The sequence below is a fragment of the Vipera ursinii genome (genome assembly GCF_947247035.1).
Source record: "Vipera ursinii genome assembly, chromosome: Z".
NCBI classification, from domain to species: domain Eukaryota; kingdom Metazoa; phylum Chordata; class Lepidosauria; order Squamata; family Viperidae; genus Vipera; species Vipera ursinii.
The window spans coordinates 28,379,979-28,407,420 of NC_139517.1; the positions used below are offsets into that span (position 1 = coordinate 28,379,979).

General features: G+C 39.0%; 1 protein-coding gene across 1 annotated transcript; it reads left to right on the forward strand.

Annotated features, from left to right (window-relative positions):
- Window positions 1–874: 874 nt before the first annotated feature.
- On the forward strand, window positions 875–26,976 carry PRRG2 (proline rich and Gla domain 2; the record flags this gene model as incomplete). The annotated part of the gene is made up of 6 exons (XM_083376798.1): window positions 875–1,099; window positions 12,455–12,562; window positions 17,066–17,229; window positions 24,079–24,124; window positions 25,761–25,887; window positions 26,829–26,976. The coding sequence occupies exons 2-6, from the start codon at window positions 12,463–12,465 to the stop codon at window positions 26,974–26,976; spliced, it is 585 nt and encodes a 194-aa protein (XP_083232924.1). The 5' UTR covers window positions 875–1,099; window positions 12,455–12,462.
- Window positions 26,977–27,442: the final 466 nt, after the last annotated feature.

Genomic DNA, 27,442 nt, shown 5'->3' on the forward strand with positions numbered 1-27,442 from the left:
CAGACCACTTGCTCTCTGGAATGTTGTTTTAAAACCCTAGGAGCCCTGTGCAATACAAGAAAGAATAATTGTCGACGCTACAGTTGTGGACTCCAAGTTGATGTTGAACTTAGTTACGGCAGCAAGACTTTTGATAGGTCAATATTGGAAGAAAGAGGAACTGCCGACTATACAAGAGTGGATTTTAAAGGTTTCCGACCTGGCAGAGATGGCGAAGATTTCGGCCTATTTGAAAGATCATTCGCAAGAACATTATATTATGGAATGGAGAAAATGGATTGAGTTTATCCAGAACAAGTATAGGGTTAAGAAGTTTTACGTAGCATTCGAATAAGTCTTCCTTCGCTTTGTTTTTTCTTTTTTCTATTTTAGTTTTTTATATATATTTAATATTGCTAAGGCTTTTTTTATCCTATACAAGCTAGAGAGTAATGGATTTTAGAACTTGTAATTGCTAGTATATGGTTGTCTATGATTGCTTTTTTATATATATATATACCTTGTATTTAGCTCTGGGAAGTCGGGGGGGGGGGAGGGGGGGGAGGGGGGGAGGTAGGGGGGCCAGGAGGGAGGGGGGGGAGGGGGGGAGGTAGGGGGGAGGTAGGGGGGGAGGAGGGTGGGGGAAGGGGGGTTCTTTAAAGGAAAACTGTATTGTAAAACTTTTCAATAAAAAAAAAAGAAAGAATAAATGCATTGGCTCATGTGGGAGTTCTCTGGACTGACTGAAGCAATACTTTCAGGAAATTTGACTGCTGGACATTTACCTAGAAGAGGCACACCCAGGAATGCTGCTGGCTGCAGTGGGAGTTCCCCTTCCTCCATTACCTGCGTCTCCTACTCCATGTGATGTTTTTAGTCACACCCACTTTCAGACCTGAACTTTTGGTAGCATCTGCTTCCACTCAGAAGACGCTTGCTCTTATTCTAACATTTCGTCTCTGCCCTGCTCCCTTACATGAGGATGTATTTATGCCTTTATTTATCCCCCTATCACCCACTAAAGCTTAGCTTGCCTTTGAACAGTTCAGATCTGGCTTTCTAATGTGAACAAGCGAGTGGAATCTAAGAAGAACTGACGTTTTCCACCCATTCCACACAGGTGAGTTGGGCAGCTAGTTGGGGGGGAAAAAGGCTGGCTTTCCTTTTTAACAGTTTGTTTTCCAAAACTATGTATACCTTCCTTTTTATTCCTTTCCTGTTTGGATCTGGCTTTCTCTAGAAAAGTGTTATAAACTGGGAGTAATTATTAGGAGGGTAATTTAGGCATATTCTGGGTGTAATGGAGCAATTTGTAATTGCTTGGTTTGTGAGTTGAGGATCCTATTTGTGACTGCCATTGCTGAGGCACATGTCTAAAATAACAGTCTTTTTTTTTAGGGGATAGTATAATTTATACCAGGGAAAGTGGTAATAAGATCAAAGGGTTTCTACTTTAAAATTTATAGCAGGGAAAGAATTTTTATTCTTTTATATTTTCCTTCTTAGCTGCAGCTTGTTTAGTTCCAATCTGACAGCGAAATACTTGGTGAAGTTTTGTGCAACAAAATAATGTTTGTATCAAGATCCTGTCAACTTAATATTTTAAAATACTCTAGTAACAAAAATCACATCTGTTCTTATTTTCCTCCTCTTCCAGACTTCATAGGTAAGTCCTGTTGCTTTTTAGGCAGCCATTTAAGTGTTTATGTGATATTTCATCTTATTTAAAAAAAAATGAATAGCTCACTAGACTGTAACTAATTCATTAAGAACAGTTTTCAAATCCATTAACTATTTTATAGTTCATGGAAATGGAAAGAAGTTGGACCTGTGTAGAAAACTGAATTGGAAGGGCAATCCAATAAAACAAATAAATAAATAAATAAATAAATAAATAAATAAATATGTGATTTAGAACATGCATGAGAACCCAAATAACCCCTGGTAGAAAATTGTAAAGTAGCCATACCTTTTACGGAATAATAATGCTTCCTTTCTACCGGTATCTTTTATCCAAGCTGCTTAATGATCAAGAATGAGGAAATCAGTATCAGTTTCATTTCATTCTTGTGTTGGAGTTATTTTTATTACAGTGAATACACAGGTTTATTTGTATGTGTACTTTATATATCAATTAGGCAAACAGATGCATTTCACTGGCAAAAGCCAATGGTCTCTTTCTTAAGTCTGCCTATTGTTTTTTCTTCACATATCTTCCTTCCAGTTTCTATCAAGATACCTTAAGTTTTAAAGTATTAATTACATATAGTTACAAAGTTACCTGAAGACGATAGTTTTCATATCTTAGGGGAAGGGTCCTCAGTCTTTTCGATCTGGGTGACCACATTGATTGGGAATGTTGAGAACATGATATAACAACTTCCACCCAATTGCTGCCATTGTGGGCATGGTGGTAATAATGTAGATTGGTGAGATTTGCTCCACATCACTGTTTCTCGAACTTGGCAATTTTTGGATACATTATGTGGACTTTAATTCCCAGAATTTCCCAGCTAGTCACACTGGCTGAGGAATTCTGGGAGTTGAAGTTTACAGATCTCAAAGTTGTTGTCAAGGTTGAAAAACGCTTCTCTACATCATCCCCACTACCTTCTGAAAATGCTCCCTCACCCCTTAAGCCTATTTTTGCCTTTCCTTTAGGGCAGATGGATGCCCTTCCAACCAAAGCTAATATTTTAGTTTTCCAGTTCTATTTCTATAGTCTATGTAAGACCCATATACATTTTGGAGAAAAATGTATATCCTGGTTTATCCTGGTGATCGCAGTGAAAACAAAAGTTATAGGATCTTTGTAAGATTTATAGCTACAATTTGCAACTTTGCCCAATTTCAGAAAAGTAGAAGGCCAGGGCAAAAATTTAATTTACTATTATTGTTCTTTACACACAGTCCACTAGATAGTATTAATGAATTTTCTAGCTTCGACTATCAGACTATTGAATCTTTCTCAAGGATCTTGGATAATTAATGATATCAGAATATATATGCCATTCTAAGTAATACAACTTCCTGTAATTGAAGAATTGAGGTACATTTGTTCTCATTATGAATTTCCAGGAATAATAATAATACAACTAACAATAATAATGTATTTTAAATTGAAGTAAATAATTCTTTTGCTACATTCTGAAAGACATACAAGCCCATTGTGGCATACGGTAGTTATAAGTGGTGCTTGACTTATAACCATATGTTCAGTGACTAATCAAAGTTACGTTTGAAAAAAGTGACTTAACAACCACTGCAGTATCGCCATGGTCACATTATGAAAATTCGGGTGCCTCTCATTAGCCATGAAAGCCAGCTGGGTGACCTTGTGATTCATTTATCAAATGTAGTGATGCATTTAACAACGGTGGCAAAAAGGTTTGTAAAATTGAGTACAACTTGCTTAACAACCAACTTACTTAGCAATGGAGATTCTGGTCCCAAATGTGGTCATAAACCTTTATACAGTTTATACCTGCATAAATAAATAACACTTAGGGGTTTAATGGTTTTACATCTGTCATATGAAAATTATCATTTGGTGGCAGATTTTTGGAGGAGTTATTGTGTGTGCACTGAAAAATGGTTGGTTCCTCTCAGAGAGCACATCTCAGATCTAAAACATGACACAATAATATCTGAAGCACAGATGATTTGAAAGGACTCTAGCAATGTTTTCATATAATTCTGAGCTCTTTTAGCAAAAAAATAGTATAGCATATCATGAGGGATGCTGGGAATTGTAGTGCAGAAAGATCTGGAATTCTGTATCCCCATATTTAGTTTTTTATTGTATGGGAGGAGGTTAACTCTTTGAGATAAATCATTGGGAATCATTTAAACAGAAAGTGGAAGTATTCTTCAGTTTTAATTCCGCTGTGATTATTCCTTAAATTGCAATCCTATACACATTTGGTCAGAATTATGTTGGGGCAGTGTTATAGTTCCAAGGGCTTTCATAAGGAAATATGCAGTTTGAAAATTACTGCATTCTCATCATGATATTGCAAAGAATTCTGTTGACTTAGATCATGCAGGGCTTGATAATCAGAAAATGGCACGGGAGAGGCTCCAATTTCACTGAGACTGTCATGTATGTAACCATGCATGGACAGAATGGCAAATTATTAACTTCTTTTATAAATATGTGAGGTAAATTCCAAAAGGCTAAAGATCATCCTGGCTCAATTTCAATTAATAAGACTTTTTGTATGAACTCCAAAACAAGATAACTTGTTCTGCTAATTATCCTTATTTAAGAATAAGGATGAGAGAGCCACTTGTAGTGATTAAGGCTATAAACTAGGAGGCTATGAGTTCTCATTCTGTTTTAAGCACAAAGCCAGCTAAGTGACCTTGGGCTAGTCACTTTTTTTCGGCCCTACAAAGAAGATAATGGCAACCACTTCTGAAAACCTTCCCAAGAAAACTTCAGGAACAAGGAGTCTCCAAGAACTGGACATGAAAAAATTAGGATTAATTGAATCTATGGAATATAATACCCAAGCCTCTTTGGTTGTGCAAAAAACTCACTTTTTTTCTTTAAGACTTTACAAGACATTATAGTAATGTTATTTTAAAATATAATTAAAAAGATTTTTAAAAATACAAACTAAAAAGAAAAAGAAAAAAATAGAAAGCATAGAAAAGAAAAAATAGAATAGGAAAGAAAAAAAAGAATCTAGTTTAAAAAGGGAAAGAAATGATGTATATAAAATGGCTTTGGCCCATCATCACTACAAGTATAAGCAGTGCTTTTTTTGTAAAAGAAAAAGGTGCTGGAACTCATACATGTCATACAACCCGCCTTGCCTACCCTACAAGGTTCCATCCAAAAAAGGTGCCGGAACACCGTTCTAAGCGTTCTATGAGGAAAAAAGCCCTGAGTATAAGCAATTTTAGCAATTTATCACCTCTTAAAATACAACAAATGATCCCTTAATCCCATATCCCAACTCTAATCTATAACAAATCTCCAAAACTTTATTGTTCAATCCTAATCAGCAAAAATCTATTAAGGGTTACCAGAGATAACAATATATCTATTTTAACCTTGATCAAATAATCAACTTTATTTTCCTTCTTTTTACTTTTAATATCATTGATCTTCAACCTCTTAAATAATATTCTAGAACTTAATTTCATTTTTTCTTTGTCCCTTCTCCCAACATTCCTCAAGGATTTAACAAGTCTTCTTTGTAAATCCATTGTAGGAAAGCTACCCAAGTCACTTTTGATTTGTTATTTGCAAATTCTTTTTCATTATTAAGACATCAGCATATTTTATTAGTATGTCCAATATAGCATCTTTTTCCATATCATTTTTGTGGCCTATCATTTTTAGATCAATTTCAGTCTTGTCTTGAGTAAAACCTATTTTACTACCATAACATCTTTTAAATGTAGTCTATCTATTGAGGCAGATATTCTTAAAATTATCTTGGATTAATTGTCAAAAATATCCTTTAGTAAGTGATCTTCTCCTTTAATTATAATTTTTGGTTCCTTTTGGTTCTCTGTACTGTCCAACCTTCAAAGTCTCATCCTATCATGCTTTTAAAAAGAGAATTCAAAACAAAAGTTGTTTTCCATGGGAAACTTTCTTAGAATTAATTTGAATTCTTATAATATTCTAATTAATTAGAGTACAAATTTTATTTGAAATCCATCTGGACCCTTAGTCTATTTATAACTTTGCAAAAGCAAAGGTATAATTACTCTTTAGTTATTTATTCCAAAAGGAAAAAAGTAATAAGTTCTTAAACTTGTATTTAAAATTTCTTTTGCTAAGGATTGAAGGAAACCTGTAGGAGATAACAAGACTGAGCCTGAGGAAGGAGTCAAATGTGTTATCAGTCTCAAATCCTGTTGTGATTACAAGAGATCTAAGTCCAGCTCACCTTGAACCGTTGACTCTTATCTACTGCCAACTTACTTCGACCATTAGTCAGTCAGATTCTTCTAGAAAACTTTAGCATACAGTAAACCTATATATTCATTTGAATTTCCTGGAGTCCTGATTTCCTGCTGACAAAACCTCACTTGATACTGTAAAACCTGTTGATCCAAAGGTTCCTAATAGCTGAAAAGCAATCAACAAGCAATTAAATTTGCAAACATAGTGTCCTTTTTGAAGATGACAACAGTGGTTAGGGCAAAAAAACCCAGTTATTCCCTTGTCTTCCAGAGCTCTAAACCTGCAGGAGATAACTTTTTTTAGCCATTGTGGTTTAGCATGTCTAAGGAGATTCACAATCATCCAGGTCATTGTTGTTCCAAAGTTGATTTTTGAAAAGGTAACAGATTTTTCTCCAGGTTTACAAAGGCAACAATTAGATTTGCCTTTGTCGATAAGCAACAATTAGATTTGCCTTTGTCGATAAGCCATTCTCAAACAAGCTATATTACAACTTCCTACTCTATCCATAATGTCCTTAGCTTAACTTGCTTCCCAGAGAATGCAAGAGTCAAGTTTCAAGCATTTTAGGTTTCATGTGGTCTTCTGAGCACATGTTAATAAATAATAGTAAAATCATCTAGGAGGAAGTTAGGTTTAGGTTTAGGTTTTATTTAATTTATATACCGCCCTTCTCCCTGGGGACTCAGGGCGGTTCACAGGGCATATATAATTACGATATAAAAGTTAAAATAAGATTAAACCAATGCCCAAATAAAAACAATAATACAATAATAAAAACAACTATTTTAAAAACCCATATTCCCCCATCAGGCCAGACCAGCTAATTCAAATAAATGGGTCTTCAGGCCGCGACGGAAGGTTCGGAGGTCTGATGTCATCCGGAGCTCCACCGGCAGTTGATTCCAAAGTGCCGGAGCGCCCACAGAGAAGGCCCTCCCCCTGGGGGCCACCAGTCGGCATTCTCTGACCGGAGGCACCCTGAGGAGGCCCTCTCTGTGGGAACGCACAGGGCGGAGGGGAGTTGACGCCGGCAGCAGGTGGTCCCTGAGGTAACCCGGACCCATGCCATGTAAGGACTTGAAGATCATAACCAAGACCTTGAACCTCACCCGAAAGACAACTGGTAGCCAATGCAGCTCGCGGAGCAAAGGTGTAACATGGGAGTACCGGGAAACTCCCAAGACAACTCTCGCGGCCGCATTCTGTACCAGTTGGAGCCTCCGAGTGGTCTTCAAGGGAAGCCCCATGTAGAGAGCATTACAGTAGTCAAGGCGAGAGGTCACGAGCGCATGAGTGACCGTGCACAGGGCATCCCGGTCCAGATAGGGCCGCAACTGGTGCACCAGGCGAACCTGGGCAAAAGCCCCCCTAGTCACGGCCACTATATGGTCTTCCAGGGTTAGCCGTGAATCTAGGAGGACTCCCAAGTTGCGAGCCCCATCCACGGGGGGTAAGAGCTCACCCCCCATAGACAGAGATGGAACATTTTGAATGTCCCGGGATGCCGGAATGCACAGCCACTCAGTCTTGTCAGGGTTGAGTTGAAGTCTGTTCCTCCCCATCCAGTTGGCTTTGACAAAAATCAAGCTCTTTGTGTGGCTATTATTACAACATGGTTCTGCTGCTCCTATTTTGGTAGGATACAGAAGGAAATTTCAACAGGTGTAATTTTTCTTAAATCTGTATTATAAATCTGCTCTTAACAATAACATGAACATATTTACATTAGGTTTTTTTAGTTGGCCAAAATGTCTCGAAGTGTGTCAGAGACCTGGGAGCACTGAGAAGCTTTGACATCCTCAGTCTTCCCCGTTTTCCATCTTCAGTCCTATCTCTTTGAGTCTTCTTGACCTTGCAGTTTCTGGTTCTGGAAACTGGTTCCAGAGAATACCAAGGGGAGGGAGTGCAGGAAAGGATGGCAAAAAGGAGAAAGCGGCAAAAAAAGGAGTAGAACTTTAATTGCATGTTTACCACTGCCATCTTGACTCCTTTTTAACCCTCTTCCCTAGTTGTATCCTTAGCTGGATCCTGGCTTCAGAAAAGGAAAACTGAGGATTCTTTTGCTCTAGAGTTAGCATACAACTTAGTGTGGGCCTGCAAATCAGGTCCATCCATTCTAGCACTTAACCGATCAGTAAACAAGAAGATAACTAGCAAAGAATGCACGTACATCCATTAGTAGAGTAGGGATAACCATGGCCCATTTAGAAAGGACCATTGCAATTGAACATCCATTTGGCACTAGATGAAGTGGCAGTTATCTACAGGGTTACACACATGAAAAACAGCTGAGCTGTCAGCTTCACATTTCTGGCAATACCTTGCAGGCATCCTGGTAGCCACTCTATTTAGATGTATTAGGAATTAGCTATATAGTACAGACTGACTTCTGCTTAAACATGCTTTAGCTCACTTGCCTGAGAAGGCCTTTTTAAATCATTCATCTCTGTATATTTAAAACTTTCAAGGGAGCCTGTCTTGATAAGGAAAGGATGGGAGATTGCCCACATGTGCCCCTCACAGCTTCTCCTCATGTAAATACACAGAACAGAGGTTTTCTGTGGGTTGCAGTGTCAGAAGATAACAGGATTCAACACCTTGCTCACAACCATGGAGGAATCTTTTAAAGGACGCTAAGTTCACAAACCTCACTTTCTATTCACTTTCAAAAATTGCTAGCTAACTGCAGCACTTATAAGCTATTAGATACCTTTGGAACAAGTTTCAAAATGCTAGGTGAGTCATCCTGGATAAATGAAAAAATTAATCATGACCTTAAAAGTTTAAAGAATCTAAAATAGCAAAAAGCCAAATATGATCTTAGAAAATTATAAATGGACTACAAGTCTAGCTGAATTTGGAATACTGAAACTTTTTACAGTAAGACTTTGGAATTATGTATAAAGAACAAACAGCTTCTTGTGGGAAATAGATCTGTTTTGGTTTTTGGAAAATATAGCAGAGATAAATAATTTCATGATTTAAAAACTGGACATTAGAGGGAAATAAATATTTAGGTAATGGGGGAACCTATAAAATACAAAATGTCATAATGCTGAAAATACTGAAGAAAACTTCAAGAATGAAGTGAGAAATTAGCATCCACCATATCAACAATGTCAGTATGGATAGATTATGTCCAAAAAATATTACAAACATAGAACAATTTTTTTTGACCAGATGGTGACTGTATCAAAAGAAGATACTAAAGGCCAAGATAATGTCTTAGAAAAGGATTCTTAGTTGGATCTACAAAATAAACTGGCTAATTACTTTTTCCTTTTAAAATTTAAATGCAGTGGTAGGATTCAAATATGTGAACAACTGGTTCGTTGTGTGGATGCCGCTTCCAGAAGTCCATTCTGAGCCTGGGCGACAAAACATTAGGCTACTGGTTCTGCCGAAGTAGTGCAAACTGGCTGAATCCCACCACTGTTTAAATGGAAAATACAAACAATAAACCAAGAGATTGACCTGGCTTATTTTTTTCCTATTGAATTCACAAAAGAAACTTGAAAAACTATGTGCAATGTGACAAAGAAGAAATGAAATCAAACCCTTCCACAATATTTGAAGATGAAGACTGTTAAAAGTAAAAGGTAGGAAGGTAAAGTTGGTTTATCAAGTTTAAAATGGGGTTACTTCCGGCAATCCAAACCTATAAGCAAATCCACTTCATGGATTTCCCTATAGATAAAGCATGCAATATGGAATAATTGTTTGAAACTTTAGAGAGGGTGAAAAATTACTACATTTGTGTCTCTGTGTGTGTTTGTATGTTGACACATTTTTTTTCTTTCTTTTCCTTTTTTCTTTTTCATTTAGTCTTATATTTCTATTATTTTTTTCTTTAAGTTTAGTGTACTGAATTTTATTGTGATCAAAATTCTTAATAAGATTGTATATCCACATCTCTCTACATTAAAAACTATCCCAGCCTAAAACTATAACTAAATGTTAGTAACTTTTGAACATGCTTTCATAGCAATTTGCAGATGATAATGCTGAGCACCACGCTCATCAACTTTTTTTTAGAAGAATAGCAGCAGACCAGGCTACCTGCTAAATTGCAGTGCATTACAGCTCTATGGGAATGTTATTTTTTTTTAATAAAAAACAAGCACATAAACAAAGTGCAGGTTCTGCTAATTATCTGATTGTGGACCCTTGCAATGCTTTTTAATCACCTGGAGTCTTCCTTTTTCATCCTGTTCTCTTTATGGAATCTTAGCAAATTAAAAACACAATAATTGCTGCCTTGTTAAGTAGCAATTGTTCTTTCAGCTTGTTAAAAGAAAAATCTTCATCAGGGTCCAGTCCATAAGCAAAATGGATACTGCTTTAAAAATAAGGTTGTAGTTTATTGAAGAGCAGAGTCAGATAGAAATGTGGGTCTGGGAAAGCTGACCACATGTTGCTGGGAGTGGTGGGTTTTTATGCCTTCTTGGGCTTTCGTGTTCCTATGGCATGAACTTTGACCTGAGGTTCAGTGTGCCCTTTTGGTATTCTGATGGTGGTGGGTTAGTCCTATTATGTCCTAAAGGCAGTGGTGGGATTCAGCCAGTTCGTACCAGTTCGGCAGAACCGGTAGCTAATTTTTTGTTGGCCAGGCCCAGAATGGACCTCCGGAAGCTGCATCCACACAGAGAACCGGTTGTTCACATATTTGAATCCTACCACTGCCTAAAGGTCATGTCTTTAAAGCTTGGGCAGGGGATGTAGATTTTAGGGGTCTTTGTCTTTCTAATCTCACCAGCTCCAAGCTTCCTGGCCCAGGTCTTCCTGAATGAATCACCAAATCTGCATGTCTACAGAGCTGGTTTCTGCTGAGTTTCTGCTTGGGGTATTAAGAAAAACTGGGCCTGCTTTTCTGCCTTTATGATCCTTTGGGGAAATATATTCTGCCTTTTTAATATCCCACCAAATATTTCTTTCTTGGGTGGGGGGGTGGGGTGCTGTCCTCCCAGAAGCTGGCCAGAAAAAAAAACACCTGCTTTTCTCACCTCCAGTCACTAGCAAGCAGGAAAAGATTGGTTTAGCCAGATTCATGCATAACACAAACAAGGGCATGCTACATGAACTTCGTGTGGTCACTAGGAGTTTAAAATGTCTTGAGGGCATATAATCAGCCAATTAATGTTTCTTTTCCATCAGATTCCATGTTCTGCATGGCCTTATTTTTAAAGTTTAATTTTGAAAAGGTGAAATCTATAATTGTTCAACTCAAAACTCTCTCTGTCTGCAGCATTGTTAATTGACACAATCTGTTTTTGTTACAAGCAGTCTTTTAGGTCCCGCCCAGATCTCTGAGGCTCTGAAAAATAAAGAACCAATAATCACAATTCTTTGGTTCCCTTGAAAAATGGGGGAGGGACCAATTATAGGTAATCCTCAACATATGACATTTAGGGCTAGAATTTCAATTGCTAAACAAGGCAGTTATTAAGTAAACTCTGCCTGATTTAATGAGCTTTTTGCTATGATTGTTAAGCAAATCACTGCAGCTATTATGTGACTCATGTGGTTGTTCAGCAGACCTGGCTTCCCCTGTTGACTCTGCTTCTCGGAAGCCAGCTGGGAAGGTTGCAAATGGTAATCAGATGATCCCATGATGCTGCAACCATTATGAATACATGTCGTTTGCTACGTGCCCAAATTTTGATCACATGATCATGGGGATGCTGCAACAGACATAAGTGTGAGGACCAATTGTAAGTTACTTTTTTCAATGACTTTGTAACTTTGAATGGCTGCTAAATGAATAGTTGTAAGTCTACTTAGTTGTAAGTCTGGGATGGTTGAAAGCAGACCAGAGGACAACCTCCCATTTGCCTTTCAGTAACTAGGGGCTTTGCAGAAATCATGATCTGTCTTGCACACAAAAAAAAAATCTGTGTTGACCACAAGACAGCAGCAAATCAACAGAGACAGAAAACTCTTTGCTTTCACCTAGCGATTGCCTTTATTTTAACACACCAGAGCTAATAGATCAGAATTTCTCAACTTCAGCAACTTAGGTTGTGTGGGTTCCAACTCCCAGAATTCTCTAGACAAGCAGAAGTCTGGCAGGTGAAGTTCACACATCTTAAAAATTCCTGAAGTTGAGAAAAACTAACAGGTCACCTAAGTCAGGGGTGTCAAACTGCCGGCCCGTGGGCCAGATGCGTCACTGGGAAACCACGCCTACCCCATTGCCAGCAATGGTGAAAAAGCTCCAATATGTTGCACAATGTCACGTGACGTCGCGAGTTTGACATGTCTCATCTAAGTGAAGAGGCCCTCTATTTCCAAAATTTTCTAGGTACTCCAGGCCCCAAACTTTGCCAACTCCTCAATGTTCTATGGATAGTTTGTTTTTGATTCAGTCTGAACTGACTCTTGCACTGACCACTTTATTGATTAGGTCAAAGGTTACATTTATCTCTGCGTTTCAGCTAAAATGAGGGCTGGGAGGCTTTTTATCATTGTGTACATTGGTGGGAAGTGCTATATTTTAGCAGCTTTTTAATCCAGTCCTTTGGCAACTATCTCCTGTTCTCTCTCCAGGATCTACCATGCGGAGCTTTTTATGTCTTCTTTTCCTGTTCAAAATTCTAGTCCCTAGTTTTGCTGCCTCTCTCCATAGCCAACCTGACCAGCAACAGATTGAAGAAGGTAAAAGTAACTGGGAATTGGGGATTTGTTATCCAAATTTAGTGGCAGATTTAAGGAGAAGGATGCTTGCATGTTCTGCATATGGAGTATCAGAAGATGTTAAGAAGAGGCAATACAGCATGAGGGAAGTACTTTGGAGTCAAAGACAAAATATAGTTTTGTTTTGTTTTGAAGCACATGGGGACATTCAAGTAACTCCTACTTACAGAACCTGAAATCAAATGCCTCTTTTCCCAGGATTGCGTTATAGCTATAGAAGGTGGCCATACAGTGCTAGGAAAAGACAGAGCACTTCTAAGCACCTTTTTGCCTGTAATTCACAGAAATTCCAATTAATTTCCTTCAGTCTCCTTTGATATACTTTAGGTTCTGCAGCAAACAAAAAAAAGCACAGCCAGATTTCAACATTCCCAAGTAATAAGAAGCCAACATCCAGTTTCCTAGATGCAAATGCTCCTGAAAAATACAGGTCACGAGTTGCAGAATCAATGTCCTCTAAAAGAACCTTCGCTAAACCAATTTTATTTAAAGAGATTTAGATAGGACTGCTCTTTCTTTTTAAAAAATAATTTTATTAAAGATTATAATATAAAAAGGAAGGAAGGAAGGAAGGAAGGAAGGAAGGAAGGAAGGAAGGAAGGAAGGAAGGAAGGAAGGAAGGAAGGAAGGAAAACTGCTGTTCCTGAATGTTGAAGCTTAAGTAGAAATCCTGTAGAGTCATTTAACTAAAGAGATCATCATTCAAAATTGCCTAGTGGTGATCTCTTTAGTTGTCCCAAATTGCCCAATATTCCTGAGTCCCCATTCAGTATTCTAAAGAGAAGGATGTGTAACCCGCAAACTGATATTGCTTGCAGCCCTTGGCAACTAGCACAGGGAGTTAAGGGTTTGGTCCTAATTTCTAATCTCTGTCTAAGAGATTAATTCAGAATTTTAGCAAGAGTAGGTTGCCCTTGTCTACAACAGCTTGGCAAAGAGGAAAGGAAGTCAAAAACTGGGGAAGGGAGGAGGAAGGGGTGGATTTCTTCATCCATTTTTGCATCTGGAATGGCTTCAACCTGCCTGCCATAGCAGCCCAAGGTTGCCTGAACTGGGAACACCATTTGCCATCACCACACATACTTTCCCACACATCTTCTATCTGGGGCAAGATGCACTCCCTGGCCATTTCCTCCCCAATTGCTATATACAGTAAATGCCATTCTGATTGGACCTCTGAGCCACGACTGGGAAATTGCGGCAGTCGCATCCCTGGGCACCAGTCCGACAATCTCCCTGGAGCATGTATTTAAACATCTTTGTGAAGCAGTGCATTTGGGCAAAGTTAAGTGGGTGGACCATGGATCAGGAAGGCACCAGTTTTCAATCTGCTACCTGGCTTGTCCTGCCTCACAAACTCACTGCTTTATTTTATGTAGTAATACAGGTAGTCCTCCTTTAGTGATGGTAAATGGGATGAGAATTTCCATCACTAAGTGGTGCAGTCATAAAGCATGACACCATGTGATTGTGCCATTTAGCAATGGTAGTTTCAGCAATTCTAGTTACTGAAGTTAAGTGAATATCATAAAAGTTGTTAAGCAAAGACAGCTGCAACTTCTGACTTCCTGCCAGCTTCCAGGAAATGAGCAGAAAATGTCACAAATTGTGATCACATGACCATCAAGGTGACATAACTTTGAAGACTGATTGTAACTACCACTCAGCACCGTTGCAAGTTCAAACTGTCACTGAATGGACAGTATCACTGTAATTGTCATCATTAAGTGATAGCTTGCAGTTACAGTGGTGGTAGAAAAGTAACTTTACAACCAATCTTCACATTTAGAATCTTTGTAGATCTGTAAAAAAAAGAGGAAAGTTAAAGTGAGATTGTAAGCACAGTCACAATTTCATGCTGCACTGCTTCACTTACTGCTGTGTTGCTGGTTCCTATTTCAGTTGCTAAACGAAGACTACCTTATAGAGCCAGCCTATTTATTCTTGTAGGTTATCCTGAGGGGATGTGTCCCTCAGAGAAATTGTTTGTTTGTTTTTTGCTACTCTTCGCTCCATTTTCTATATTAACTGTTCTCTCCTGCTTTAAACATGAAATGTAGCTAAAACCAACAAGAGGCTGCACTCAGTAACTGCCACAGTACAGGCTGTCTGCACTTCCCCCCACAATGCTAATGATCCATTTACTTCACAAATAACCAGAAATAAATGCTTCTGTGAGTCTTGCAGAACCACATTCCATATGCAGCAGGGAATTCAGAATGAGGGGAAAATGCAAATAATGGCATCCGGCGCTCTCATTTCCTGACAAATAGATGGGGAAGAAATGGAGGTAGTGACAGATTTTATTTTCCCGGGCTCTAAGATCACTGCAGATGGGGACTGTAGCTAAGAAATTAAAAGACGCTTGCTCCTCGGGAGGAAAGCCATGGCAAATCCAAACAGCATACTAAAAAGCAGAGACATCACCCTGTCAACAAAAGTGCGTATAGTCAAGGCTATGGTCTTCCCAGTTGCAATGTATGGCAGTGAAAGCTGGACCATAAGAAAGCCTGAGCACCAAAGAATTGAGGCCTTTGAACTATGGTGCTGGAGAAGACTCCTGCGAGTCCCTTGGACTGCAAGGCAATCAAACCAGTCAGTCCTAGAGGAGATCAACCCAGACTGCTTTTTAGAAGGCCAGATCCTAAAGCTAAAACTCAAATACTTTGGCCACCTAATGAGAAGGAAGGACTCACTGGAGAAGAGCCTAATGCTGGGAAAGATTGAGGGCAAGAGAAGAAGGGGATAACAGAGAATGAGGTGGCTGGATGGAGTCACTGAAGCAGTAGGTGTGAGCTTAAATGCACTCTAGAAGATGGTAGAGGACAGGAAGGCCTGGAGGAACGTTGTCCATAGGGTCGCAATGGGTTGGACACGACTTCGCAGCTAACAACAACAAGCAAATAATAATCTGTTGAGTGGTTCAAAGCTCTTTCCTAAAGGGAAGGCTTGGAATTGTGACTGGAAGTAAACAACAAAGACTTATTCATGGTGTTTAGGATGGGATCATCTGGAAATATAATTGAGGAAGGAACAGAATCTTATAGGCAGAATAGTTAGCTCAGGGTTCTCTCTCAAACTCCCCCAAGTCTATGGTCTGTTTACGTATGAATGGGGATACCCCAAATTTATTTGGTTTATAACTGCTACTTGTAGCAAAGTCAAACAGGCATCAACCTATCCTCTCTCCTTCCTCATACTAGACTGTTCTCTTCCAACAATGGAACCTCACTTCAGAACTGTTGGTACTGGTATCTTCCAGACTTCAGGATTGTGAGACAGGCTGGTGGAACTGTTTTCCAGCAGAGTAAAATGGCTTGAGAATAGGAGAAAGGATTAAAAGGCAGCTGCTGATCCCGCAACAAATGCTTTCTTGAAAACAGTTTTTGATTACCTCCACTCCCTCCATTAAATTATGCAGCCAAACTTTGTTGGCAATTCATTGAGAAATGCTCGTGTGGCTTCCTGTCATATTTTTGCAAGAAAACTGCAAAACTGATGCGTAAACTTAGTTTAAACTTAATACCTGAAAACTATTCTGTAAACCCTGTTGGGAATAAAAAGTTCCATCCCTGACAATTTCATAAATGTCACTTATCAATTTCATAAATATCACTTGTCACTGTGGTACTTGGTCGCTAAAAAAAATAGAGAAGCATTTCATGGGAGAAATGTAACTTCTAGTGAATCAAAGTTTACCCATTTTTATAGTAATTTAACAGTATAGCTGGTCCTTTTGAAATTCTCCTCATGTTCCCTCTATTAGGGAGTAAAAGGGAATTGGATGGAAATAAAGTCTTCCTGCTAGACCAGAGGTCCCCGACCTTTTGGGCGCCAGGAACCAGTTCCGTGGAGAGATGTTTTTCCACGCACTGGAGGGTGTCTGGTTTTATGTGCTGCCTGCATCTCACGGATGGGGCTTTGCTTGTTTGTGGAGACCAGTTGCTGGCATGCCATGGCCCAGTACTGGTCCATGGACTGGGGGTTGGGGAACCCCTGTGCTAGACCACCAAGACTGCTAAATGGTATTCCCCTTTTAGATATTTTAGTAGTCCCTGGGTTTTTTTGCCTCCCTTATTTAACAGGCATCTAGATCTACAGCATAACAGTATAGATTATAGAACAATGTTTCTCAATCTTGGCAGCTTAAAGATGAATGGACTTCAAGTCCCAGATTTTTGCGAGAATTGAGGAATTCTGGGATATGAAGTATACACATCTTCAACACCGCTGTTGCAATGTTTGCAACCTGTGCAACTTCCAGATGCTTGAACTTCAACCCCTAGAATTCTGCAACAATGACCCTGCCAGCAGGGAATTCTGATTTCGAATCTTAAAGTTGCCCAAATTCAGAAGCATTGCTTTAGATCTTTTACCCTTTCTCTGAGAACCAAGGGTTATTGTTCATAGAACTTCATGCCTGCTCTGAACTCCAGGATAATATCTGCTGGTTCCTGTTCCTAGTGTTTCTGGAGGCCACTTCTGCAAACAAATTCTTGAGCCGTAAGATTCTTTATAACCACTGGGATTTTGAGCTGATTGTGCCAGACAACTTGGAGCGTGAATGCAGAGAAGAAGTTTGCAACTATGAAGAAGCTCGGGAAGTCTTTGAAGACGACTTACAAACAGCTGAGTATGGGGAACTGGACTGGATTAGGGTGGCCACTTAAATGTCACAAAAAGAGGACATGTCTCCCCAAAACAGATATTTATTTATTTGTTTGTTTGTTTATTCATTTATGTATTTATGTAGTGTACTTGCTACGCAATTCCAAAAAGACTCTGAATGGCCTACAGTAAAATAGAAAGTGTTAAACTAATTAAACTCCCCAACCAATTGACACCTAGCTACTAACACACCAAGGCAAACATTACTAACAATAAATGTTCCCTTCAGTGAGGGAACTCTCAGTATGATTTTTCTGAACTGTAGTAAGGCTGGTATTGACCTGAGCTTGGCTGGAGCATTGTTCCAAAGGATGTATAAATAATGATAAATGTAAAGGAAATGTATTAAAAGGAAGAGAGTAACCATCAATCTATTTCTTTGCTGTCCTGTTATTAGATATCTTTATGCTCTTTGTTTTTCTCCTCTTTTTTTATTTTCAAATTGGAGAGTCCATTAAAGAATGCAGGTTTTCAAGTGGAGGAAAATTCTTTGTAAAGTCGAAGAAATAACCATCTTAGCCTCTTCTGTTACCCTAAGGCACAGGTGTCAAATTTGATCACCTCACATGATATATCGTGACGTATTGCGATGTTTTTTGCCTTTGCGGAGCTGGGGTGAACATGGCCTGCACATGAGGCATCTGGTCTGCAGGCCACCAGTTTGACCCCCCCTTCCCTAAGGTAATAATAATAATAGTAATAGTAATAGTAATAGTAATAATAAAGTTGGAAGGGACCTTGAAGGTCATCTAGTCCAACCCCCTGCTCAGGCAGGAAACCCTATACCATTTCAGACAAATGGCTGTCCAATCTCTTCTTAAAAACTTCCAGTGTTAAAGCATTCACCGCTTCTAGAGGCAGGTTGTTCCACTAGTTAATTGTTCTAACTGTTGTGGGTTGCACAATAGTCTTGAATTGTGAGCTTATAAAGATGAATAGTGAGAAGATGAAAAATTATAGTAGACAAATCATTCTAAGCCATAATGAGCATAATCATGATTAGATGAGATGTCTGAATTGAACGGTAATTCTTTTGGCTTCTTAAATTTTAAGAAGTCCAAACATTTAAAGCTTTGTGGGGATTGTGGTTTGGTGGTTTTCTGGCAGATGCCTCCTTACCAAACTATGTAAAATCATCATCAAGTTTCAAATATCAGATTTCAAATATCAGATTTAAAGTTTTTTCTCTATTCCATGCATTGGCTGAGCAGAAAGTAATATTTATAGGAGAGAATTTGGATATTGAATATACTAAATTCTGTTCAATATATCCTGTTGAATACCCTGTTGAACAGGAGTGCTGATTTACCACCAGCTTATCAAATACTTAGGAGGCGAGGGCTTGACATCAGAAGCAAACAACAGCTAAGGACTTAATAGCCCCACCATAAACACCCCAATCAACATCTAAAAAGCCACAAACAACAGGCACCATATAAATACCACACACAGAACAGCCCCAAGCACACACACTCTGCTAGAGGGAGCTTACCTGAGGAAGGGCTCCAGTACAAATCCGAAAGCTCAGAAGACAAAACTGCTGGTCCTGGTGACTGACCCAGATTGCATTCTACAACATTATCCTGGGACCTATTATCCTATTCACCTTCATTTGTATTGGATATAGCGTTGTGTAAGATGTAACAATCACGTGAACAGTCATATTTAGGCAAGATACGATTATAAAAATGAGGTTCGATGCTTTTTCCTTTTCTTGAGCTTGAATGTAAAAAAAAATAGGGAAATTCTACTTGCATTTCAGATTAATAGCACTTAGCGCTTGGTCATTTGACCCCTAAATACAGGTTAATCATTACTGTGCTTTGTTGAAATAAGCCAGCTTCAGGACTTGTAGCTTTTTACAGTTGGCCATTTCAGATAGTCCATATTTAAAGATTACTATGCTCTGTCAGGTTCAGATTACATTGTAAATTTCTGTTCCTTTAACAAAGAGGTTTCAACTCTTCTTTCTGATTGTATGATAATAGCGAATAAACCAGAAGGTGCATAGAGAAATGATTAACCACAGTTTATCACTATTGCTGGCTGCCCCAAAGTTCCAAAGTTGTAAAGTAACTTAGTTCAGCATTCCCCATTTCCAGCTCAGTGGACTGGTGGATATGATGGTGGTAGGATGGTTTTGCACATGTGCGCATGCCACTTTCACAAATGCAGCTACCTGCGCATATGCCATACGCCCATGCGCTCCCCAACAAATGGGCTGTCGCTCAGCAAAAGGCTATGTTCAGGGGGTTGAGGACCCCTGACTTAGTTGATTAAGTCAGTTATCCTTGTCAGATTTTTGTGAAGAGTTCAGAAGAGATAGATTCATTGTGTAAGCCACAAGCAAGGTTTAACTGAGACCTTGATTCCTAGTTCCTAAACTATGTCAGGGAATCTCTGACCTGAAAAAGTGGGAAATGAAACCAGCAACTGTTTGAAATGGTTAGCAGAGAAACAAATTATAGTTGTCCCAGATTATTTTGCATGAATCAGGTCATTTGTGTGTCAGGATACAAGGAGAACAATTTGACCTGAATTTTTTGAGGTTTCTAGCATACTGTCTGCATATCTGGATTTCATTTATCTTATTTTAACAGGTTGGTAGGTCATCTATAACATAAGGGATAAATAAACAAAGTTTCACAAAACACAGCTGATGATTTCACCCATCCTAGTAACTCTTTACTAAACAAGCCACATTACAGTTTAACATAAAGTGTGGACTTAGCCATTAGATTTTCCTAGTGGAAAATGTACAATCCATCAATCTCTTCTTTAACTAAATAAGCCGCTATATTGGGAGTTTTTGATTCATGCCTACGTATGACACTCCACACCGGCCTCCATCTTCCCTTCAAATCTCTCTATGTTTTTACAAACTGATATTTGTGGAGACATACCACTTAACTAATAAAGGATATTCTCAATCAGTCTTCCCCAGCTTGCAGGAGCTTATATCTATACAATCTGGTGGGAAATGGACAAAGGAAATTTTCTAGGGACAGAGACTGATAGTATATAATTTGACTCAAATTAACTAACTCTGACTCTTTCAAGGCCAACTTTCCACGCAATTTTAGTCTTCAGGGAAATTCCAGTGCATGCAGATATGGATTTGAATGCATTCTTATTGGCCCCTAGAGAGTTAGATGTATCCAATAAAAATTATTTGAAGCTAATGTATTTGTTTACTTTAATTCTAGTTTGACACTAACTTTGTAAGTTAATGTTTGAAAGCCTCCCAGAGTCACCTCAGAAGAGATGAGTGACACACAAATTTAAGATAGGCAGGCAGGCAGGCAGACAGACACACAGACAGACATGCACAATAGAATCTTTGTGAGCATGAATAAAACAGTGACAATTGTCTTACTGATTGCTTTGTAGTGTTCAATTTTATGTTTTTAACTTAGTAAAATTTATTTTCTACTAACCGGTTTTCAAAAGCAAAGTGCAACTAGTTAACAATCATACTCCTGGTTAATAGATAAAAACATTTAAGAAATTTAAATTATAGTATGTAATTCATTAGCAACATGACATTTCCCATTATTTTTTGTGAATGAAGCATTGGTTTAGTTATGGGACGCTTGAAAAGTGCTGGGCCAATAGCCACATTAGACTTTTGTGGCAATAGAGGTTATGGTTCCTGCCCCAGTATATGTTTTAATTTAAGAATGTTAAGATGGTTATGTATTCTCTATGACTATTATATAGTTTTTCATTTAAATTTTAATTGTCAGATCTCAACTTAATTGTCATATTACTGCCATTTTTTGTATAGTAGCGAGCCTTATCTGTTGAAGATAATGATTTATGTATTCAAGGAAATTAGCTCTATTAAATCTAACAGTTTTTAAGGCACAGCTATAGAACCAAAGGGCCACATGCAGAATGCTTCTCCACCCCCATTTTTCTGTGGGTCTTGAATCTGAAATCCAGCATGGCAGAACACATATGAAAACAAGTGTGAGATATAAAACAGGTTTTAGAATAGATTTAAAATAATAATAAAAGGAAACATACTTGTAGTTGTGTGTTACAGCTTCAACCCTTATCTATCTATCTATCTATCTATCTGTCTGTCTGTCTGTCGGTCGGTCGGTCGGTCGGTCGGTCGGTCTGTCTGTCTGTCTGTCTGTCTGTCTGTCTATCTATCTATCTATCTATCTCATTCATTCATTCATTCATTCATTCATTCATTCATTCATTCATTCAATTTTATAACAATTTTTATTGTAAACCACCCAGAGTTGCTTTGCAGAATAAGATGGGAAGCGTATAATATAAACAAAAAAATCAATAAATAATACTGTTGATGCCTCTAGCCACTTTGATGTAGTGATTAAGTTGCTGGCCTACAAACCAGAAGCCTGTGAGTTCTAGGCCTGCCTTAGGCATGAAAGTCAGCTGGGTGACTTTGGGCCAGTCATTCTCTCTTAGCCCAACCCACCTCATAGGGTTGTTGTTATGGAGGAAACAGAAATCAGGTAATAGCTACCAAAGGATTCAGGTTAATATAGGAATCTGGTATTTCCAACAATGTAGGAACACATACAACTCTTCCATATGCTCAATATTATTTATAAAGAGCATGGAAATACCATTGAAAGTTGCATTTTTGAAGATATAAGATATATTTCTGTAGCGCCTTCAAGTTCATGTATAGTCAGGAAAGCTAAGCAGGCTTGTACTTGATTTGTATCTATAAGTTGAACAACTCATAAAGATACAGCAATACAATATCTAATGCAGTCTTTCATGTGTGTCAGGTAACTTATTTCATAATCCTTGCGTATAATTATATGGATTATGAAAGTTTAACTCTTGCACATTTACAAGACATGGAATTGGATAGGACTGCATTATCAAACAAATCTTCCTTATTTATAGTAATAAGTACAATTTATATATCTTATCATATCCCATAATATAATTTACTGTATATAATCTAGATAGGTTTCAGCAGCTAGTTGGAGAAAGAATGCCTCTTTGTGGATTTGTATTTATTTATTGCTGTTTTAAAAAATGGCAAGCTTTTTAACCAAACAGTAAAATATTTGCTTTTCAGACATTTGTGAGTTTATTATAAACTGATTACTGTAACTATTGAATCTTGCAGGTTTTATTTTCTTATAGGATGGTGCCCTCTAGTGTATTTCCTATGGATTACAAGTATTAGATTCTATTAGATTTCCTGAGAAATCTGGTCCTATATAGGTATAGTAGTATAGTATAGCAATTTACTACTGTGCTAAAATAGAGGTGTGGTCAGTACTTGGTCTTTTTGAACAGCTGACCAACCATGCTGCTGATCCTCTCCAATACCATTTTAATTTTCTATGTGTCTCTAACATTGTCATTTTGGGGTGGTGTACAATATTTAAAAGGGAGTTGCACATTCCAGTAGAGAGAAGTTCCCTGAGATGGGCTCTAGCACGAGTCCGAAAGCTCAGCAGACTAAATCTCTGGTCCTCGTGACCATCCCAGATTGGATCCTGCAATATTATTCTGGGACAGCTATATTTGTCTTTATTCTTTTTTTAAAAAATCCCATTTATATCCCGCCCTTCTCCGAAGACTCAGGGCGGCTTACAAGCTTAGCAATAGCCTTCATTCTATGTATATGCCTGCTTATTAGGGCTTTCAGCCCCGCCCCCCAAGCGGCATTATTACAAAGTCAGCTTAATTGCCCCCAACAATCTGGGTCCTCATTTTACCTACCTCGGGAGGATGGAAGGCTGAGTCAACCTTGAGCCTGGTGGGACTCGAACCTGCACTAATTGCAGGCAGCTGGTGTTACTTAAGGAGGCATTAGCCCACTGCTCCACCAAGGCTCTTCGTGAAAGTTGGCTAGGTCCAGATGCCCCAAATAGTATCACCACAGGCAAATAAGCCCTTCAAGACTTAATTTGATGTTTTGGAGCTAAAGCTGTGTTTTCCTCTTTAACAACCAGGAAGCTATTGTACAATATTATATTATGAGCTGAATAGGACATGCTTTATTCATTGTTTTATTAATGGTGCTATTGGGCGACTCCTAAGCAATGGGATCTGCTCAGTACATATTGGTTGCTTTAGTCTCCTATGGGCCTGTCTTCTCCCTCTGGCCCCTGGGTGTTGTTGCATTTTGCACAGTGGGAATTAGGTCTTATTTTGTTCCTGGAGGGCCTGGATCAATGCAAACAGCAGATGACCAACAATAGCAATAGGGAATCTATCCAGTGTAGAGAGAGAAAGATCTTATGCAAATCCCATCCTTCAACTTATGAACTGCTATTTGGACTGTCAAATGTTCAGGTTGATCCAGGTCTCCAACTCAGGCTTTGGCTCTGACATGTGAGGCTACATAGTGGTCCTCCTCTCCTGCATTATCTGTCTCTTCTTGCAGTGTCAACATTCCCCAGCTGGGTGAAGTGGCAGGTGAAGGGTTGGTTTGACAGAATGCTGAACTCGTGGGTCTGACCATCTGTCAAAAGCACAGCAGTTTCTGCTTCAAGTCAGAGCCCAGGCAATTGGGATTGGCAATGAAGAGAGCAAAACCTAGGCTGGTTTAGTTTCTGCTATCTCACATATACCGGCAGGAGGAGAAACTTTAAGCAAAGAGCCAAAGGACATTTGTGGAAGATACTGATTACTTTCTACAACAGAAGACAATGAAAATGACTTTTGTTTTGTTTTGTTTTTGAAACTATCAAGCAAGTCATTTAGAGTCAGGCAACATGAGATAAAATAAACAAACAAACAAACAATGACTTTTATTAATGTCCTATTAACATTATTCCCTATCTTGATATCCCTTCCAGAAAAAATTTTGGGAGACCTATCCAAACAATGGACGAGGAGGAGCAAGTGAGTACGGATACAAAACAGCAATGGGGAGTTCCATGTATTTGTGTTTTCCACTATCCTCCCTGAATCAAGTGTCACTTTTATAGACAGGATCCCAACTAATAATTTTAGGGACTTCTAGAATCTTCCAAGTCCAACCACTACTGTGCATATAATAGCAACAAGGCTGGGCATTCTGCCCCTTCAGCATTAGATGACAAAAGATCTTTCCAGTTTCCTGAGGTAATGCTGTCCCCACATCCTTTACTGAGGAGAAAACTGTAATAAGACATTTGCTTCCCCATTATTGATCCTTTTGCTGTCTCTGCTGCCTTTGCTTCAAGTCACTGCAGCCACCTGCCTTCCTTTCAAAGAAATGAGTTCCAAGGCCTAACAGTTTTTCCATGTTCTAAAGCAGAGGTCTCCAAACTTGGCAACTCTAAGACTTTAAGCATGGCTGGCTGAGGAATTCTGGGAGTTGAAGTCCACAAGTCTTAAAGATGACAGTTTGGAGATGCCAGTTCTAAAGCTCTGTTAGCCCTTAGACAAGAAGTTCAACTATTAATACTAACTCTATTTTATTGTAAGGCTACATTAACAAAATCTTACACAACAAAGTATTTCTCTTCTTCTCCCTGTTACTCTCCAGAAAACTAGAGAGGGTTCTTTCTGAAATTCTTTCAGTGCCTCTTCTCCTGCTGTGGGATGAGAAATCTTTTACATGCAGATGTCTTCAGCTTTTCCTCCTATTTCCCAAGGTCATTCTCAGATTCTATTAAAAGTTGCTTTTGGTTAGAGGCAGCATAAGCAGGAATACTTTGCTTTAACCCTGATATTTAAGTCATTAGCCTTCATGGTCTAAGGACAAGATGAAACCAGCACCATAGGAACATGGTAACACAAAAATGTTGCCACAGGTGTTTGTACTAGGTTAGACGCTAATGGGGAAAGACTATAAGATTTTATATGATGGCTTTACTGTAGTGGTTTCTAGCATCACCCAACCATTGCTGTGCTCAGAAATATCAACAAAAAAGAGAGGCTTTATATAGCTACAACAATGGCTGGGTAAATCTATAAATTACAACTTAGGAAGTAGCCTCAGTAGAATGAAAATGTTCCTCTACCCTCCATTCTCCTCGAATGGGATCTCAAAGAGTAGGGAGGACATACCCTTGAGCCATCCTTATACCCAGTGTTATGTTTCGGGTTCGGACGAGCAGGAAAGACGCCAGGCAGATGAGTACAGAAGAATAGTTGCTTTATTCATAACTTTAGCTGTACTGAAGGTTAGGGGTATCCATGCAGTCTTTATATAGTCTCCCATAGTCTGAACAACCAATCAGATTGAACCCATCTTTCCCGCCAAGTTGACGACAGCCTGGACTGGAAAGTCCTATCTGTGTTGCTGGAGAACCGTTAGCTTTCCAGCGAACACATGATAAGTTATTCCCAAAAGCTCAATACATAACACCCAGTCCTGTCCTCATACATTTGAACTGGAGCTAAAGCTTCTAACACAGCACTGTTCCAGGTTCATTCCAATACCTTGTGATCCAGACCTTGTTCCCCAGTTCCAAGAGTCAAGACCTAATATAGCATGGATGTTAGAGTTAGGATCTCCTGTTGTTTTAAGCCTGTCTACCTGTTTTCATAGGAAATCCTGGAATAGATGTGGCAGGCCTGGTGGCTGGCCTAATTGCAGCTTTGGTGTCTATTGTCATGTTTATAATTGTGGCCATGTATTGTATCAAATATCGTGCTAAAGAGAGAAATCGATCCAGGTATGTGTCAAGATCCACAGTGAGATGTTTTGTGCCCAGCTATGTAGGGAGGGACGCGGTGGCTCAGTGGGTTAGGACGCTGAGCTTGTCAATCAGATGGTTGGCAGTTTGGCAGGTTGAATCCCAAGTGCTGCATAACAGAGTGAGCGCCTGTTACCCGTCCCAGCTTCTGCCAACCTAGCAGTTCAAAAGCACGTAAAAATGCAAGTAGAAAAATAGGGACCACTACGGTGGGAAGGTAACAGCGTTCCGTGCACCTTTGGCATCTAGTCATGCCAGCCACATGACCACGGAGACATCCTCGGACAAGCGCTGGCTCTTCGGCTTTGAAACGGAGATGAGCACCGGCCCCTAGAGTCGGAAACGACTAGCACGCATGTGCGGGGGAACCTTTACCTTTACCTTTATGTAATAAAGGGAGTGAAAAGGGGAAATAATTCTAGCACTTTGTCACCAAGAAAACATGAGGTCAAAAGCATTCAATTCAAGATTAACAGTTGCATCAGTGAAAAAACCAACATATTATGGGGATTTATATTAGCCTTCTGCAAACTGCTAACTTCTAGAGGAATTAAATTAAAAATCTGATAATTTTTAGCTGTGTGCATATTTTCCAAAGTCTTTTTGAAGTTGATGTTTTTACACAGTTCTTAAAAATACATTGCTGAACTACACTTTCCATTATCCCTATTCTGCATACATCTTTCATGGGTATTATGTGAAATGATTTTTTTGAAATTGATAGTTTTTTCAACTTTTTTCCTGTAATGTGATTTATTGGACTAAAGTTCCCTTAATTTCCAAACACCCTGTCAAAAAGCCTTTCAAAAAGCTGATGAAAAGTTTGCTAATTTTTTGTTTTGATTAAGTGAGGCTTACAGAGAAAAAGCCTGTGCATTGTTTTAGCTTTTTTGACTCCTGTCTCCATTTCCTTTTTGAAGAACACAGGAAAATTTGAATTCAGGGATTCCCCTTGCCAACTTTGATGATGAGCCCAAGCCGGAATCTGCACCTGGGCTTCCTTCGTATGAGCAAGCAATGGCAGCTCCAGGAGTACACGACGCGCCACCCCCACCGTACAACAGGTAGAATTATCATTGGGATCCTACCTATCTCAAAATTTTAACATTATCTAGGGATTGGGAACTGGATATAGAGGGAGAGCAAGGTTTGTGAATCAGGCTGCCTAAAGAGAATGTGAAATGAAGATCAAGATCCTATCCTTCCCTGGAAAACTTTTTTCAACAAAGGAGCATTGGATCATGCAGAAAGCCTTATTCCCATGGAAAATCTGCGTGAACCTGCAACAGACCATTGTTCTCAAGAGGAAAGGCAGTACTGGAGTTGACAGGAAGTTCAGAATCACCAACAGAGCTCATGTTAGCCACCAATGTGGGGGTGGGAAACTGCAGACGTTGAACTTCCAGGAATCTTCATCCCTACCTCTGCTGGCTGGAGCTGATGGGAGTTGTAATTTAGCAGCATCAAAAATGCATGTGAATAGGGGTGAAGGCACAGGTTTTCTTTCCCTTCTCTGTCTGAACTGGCAGAAGAA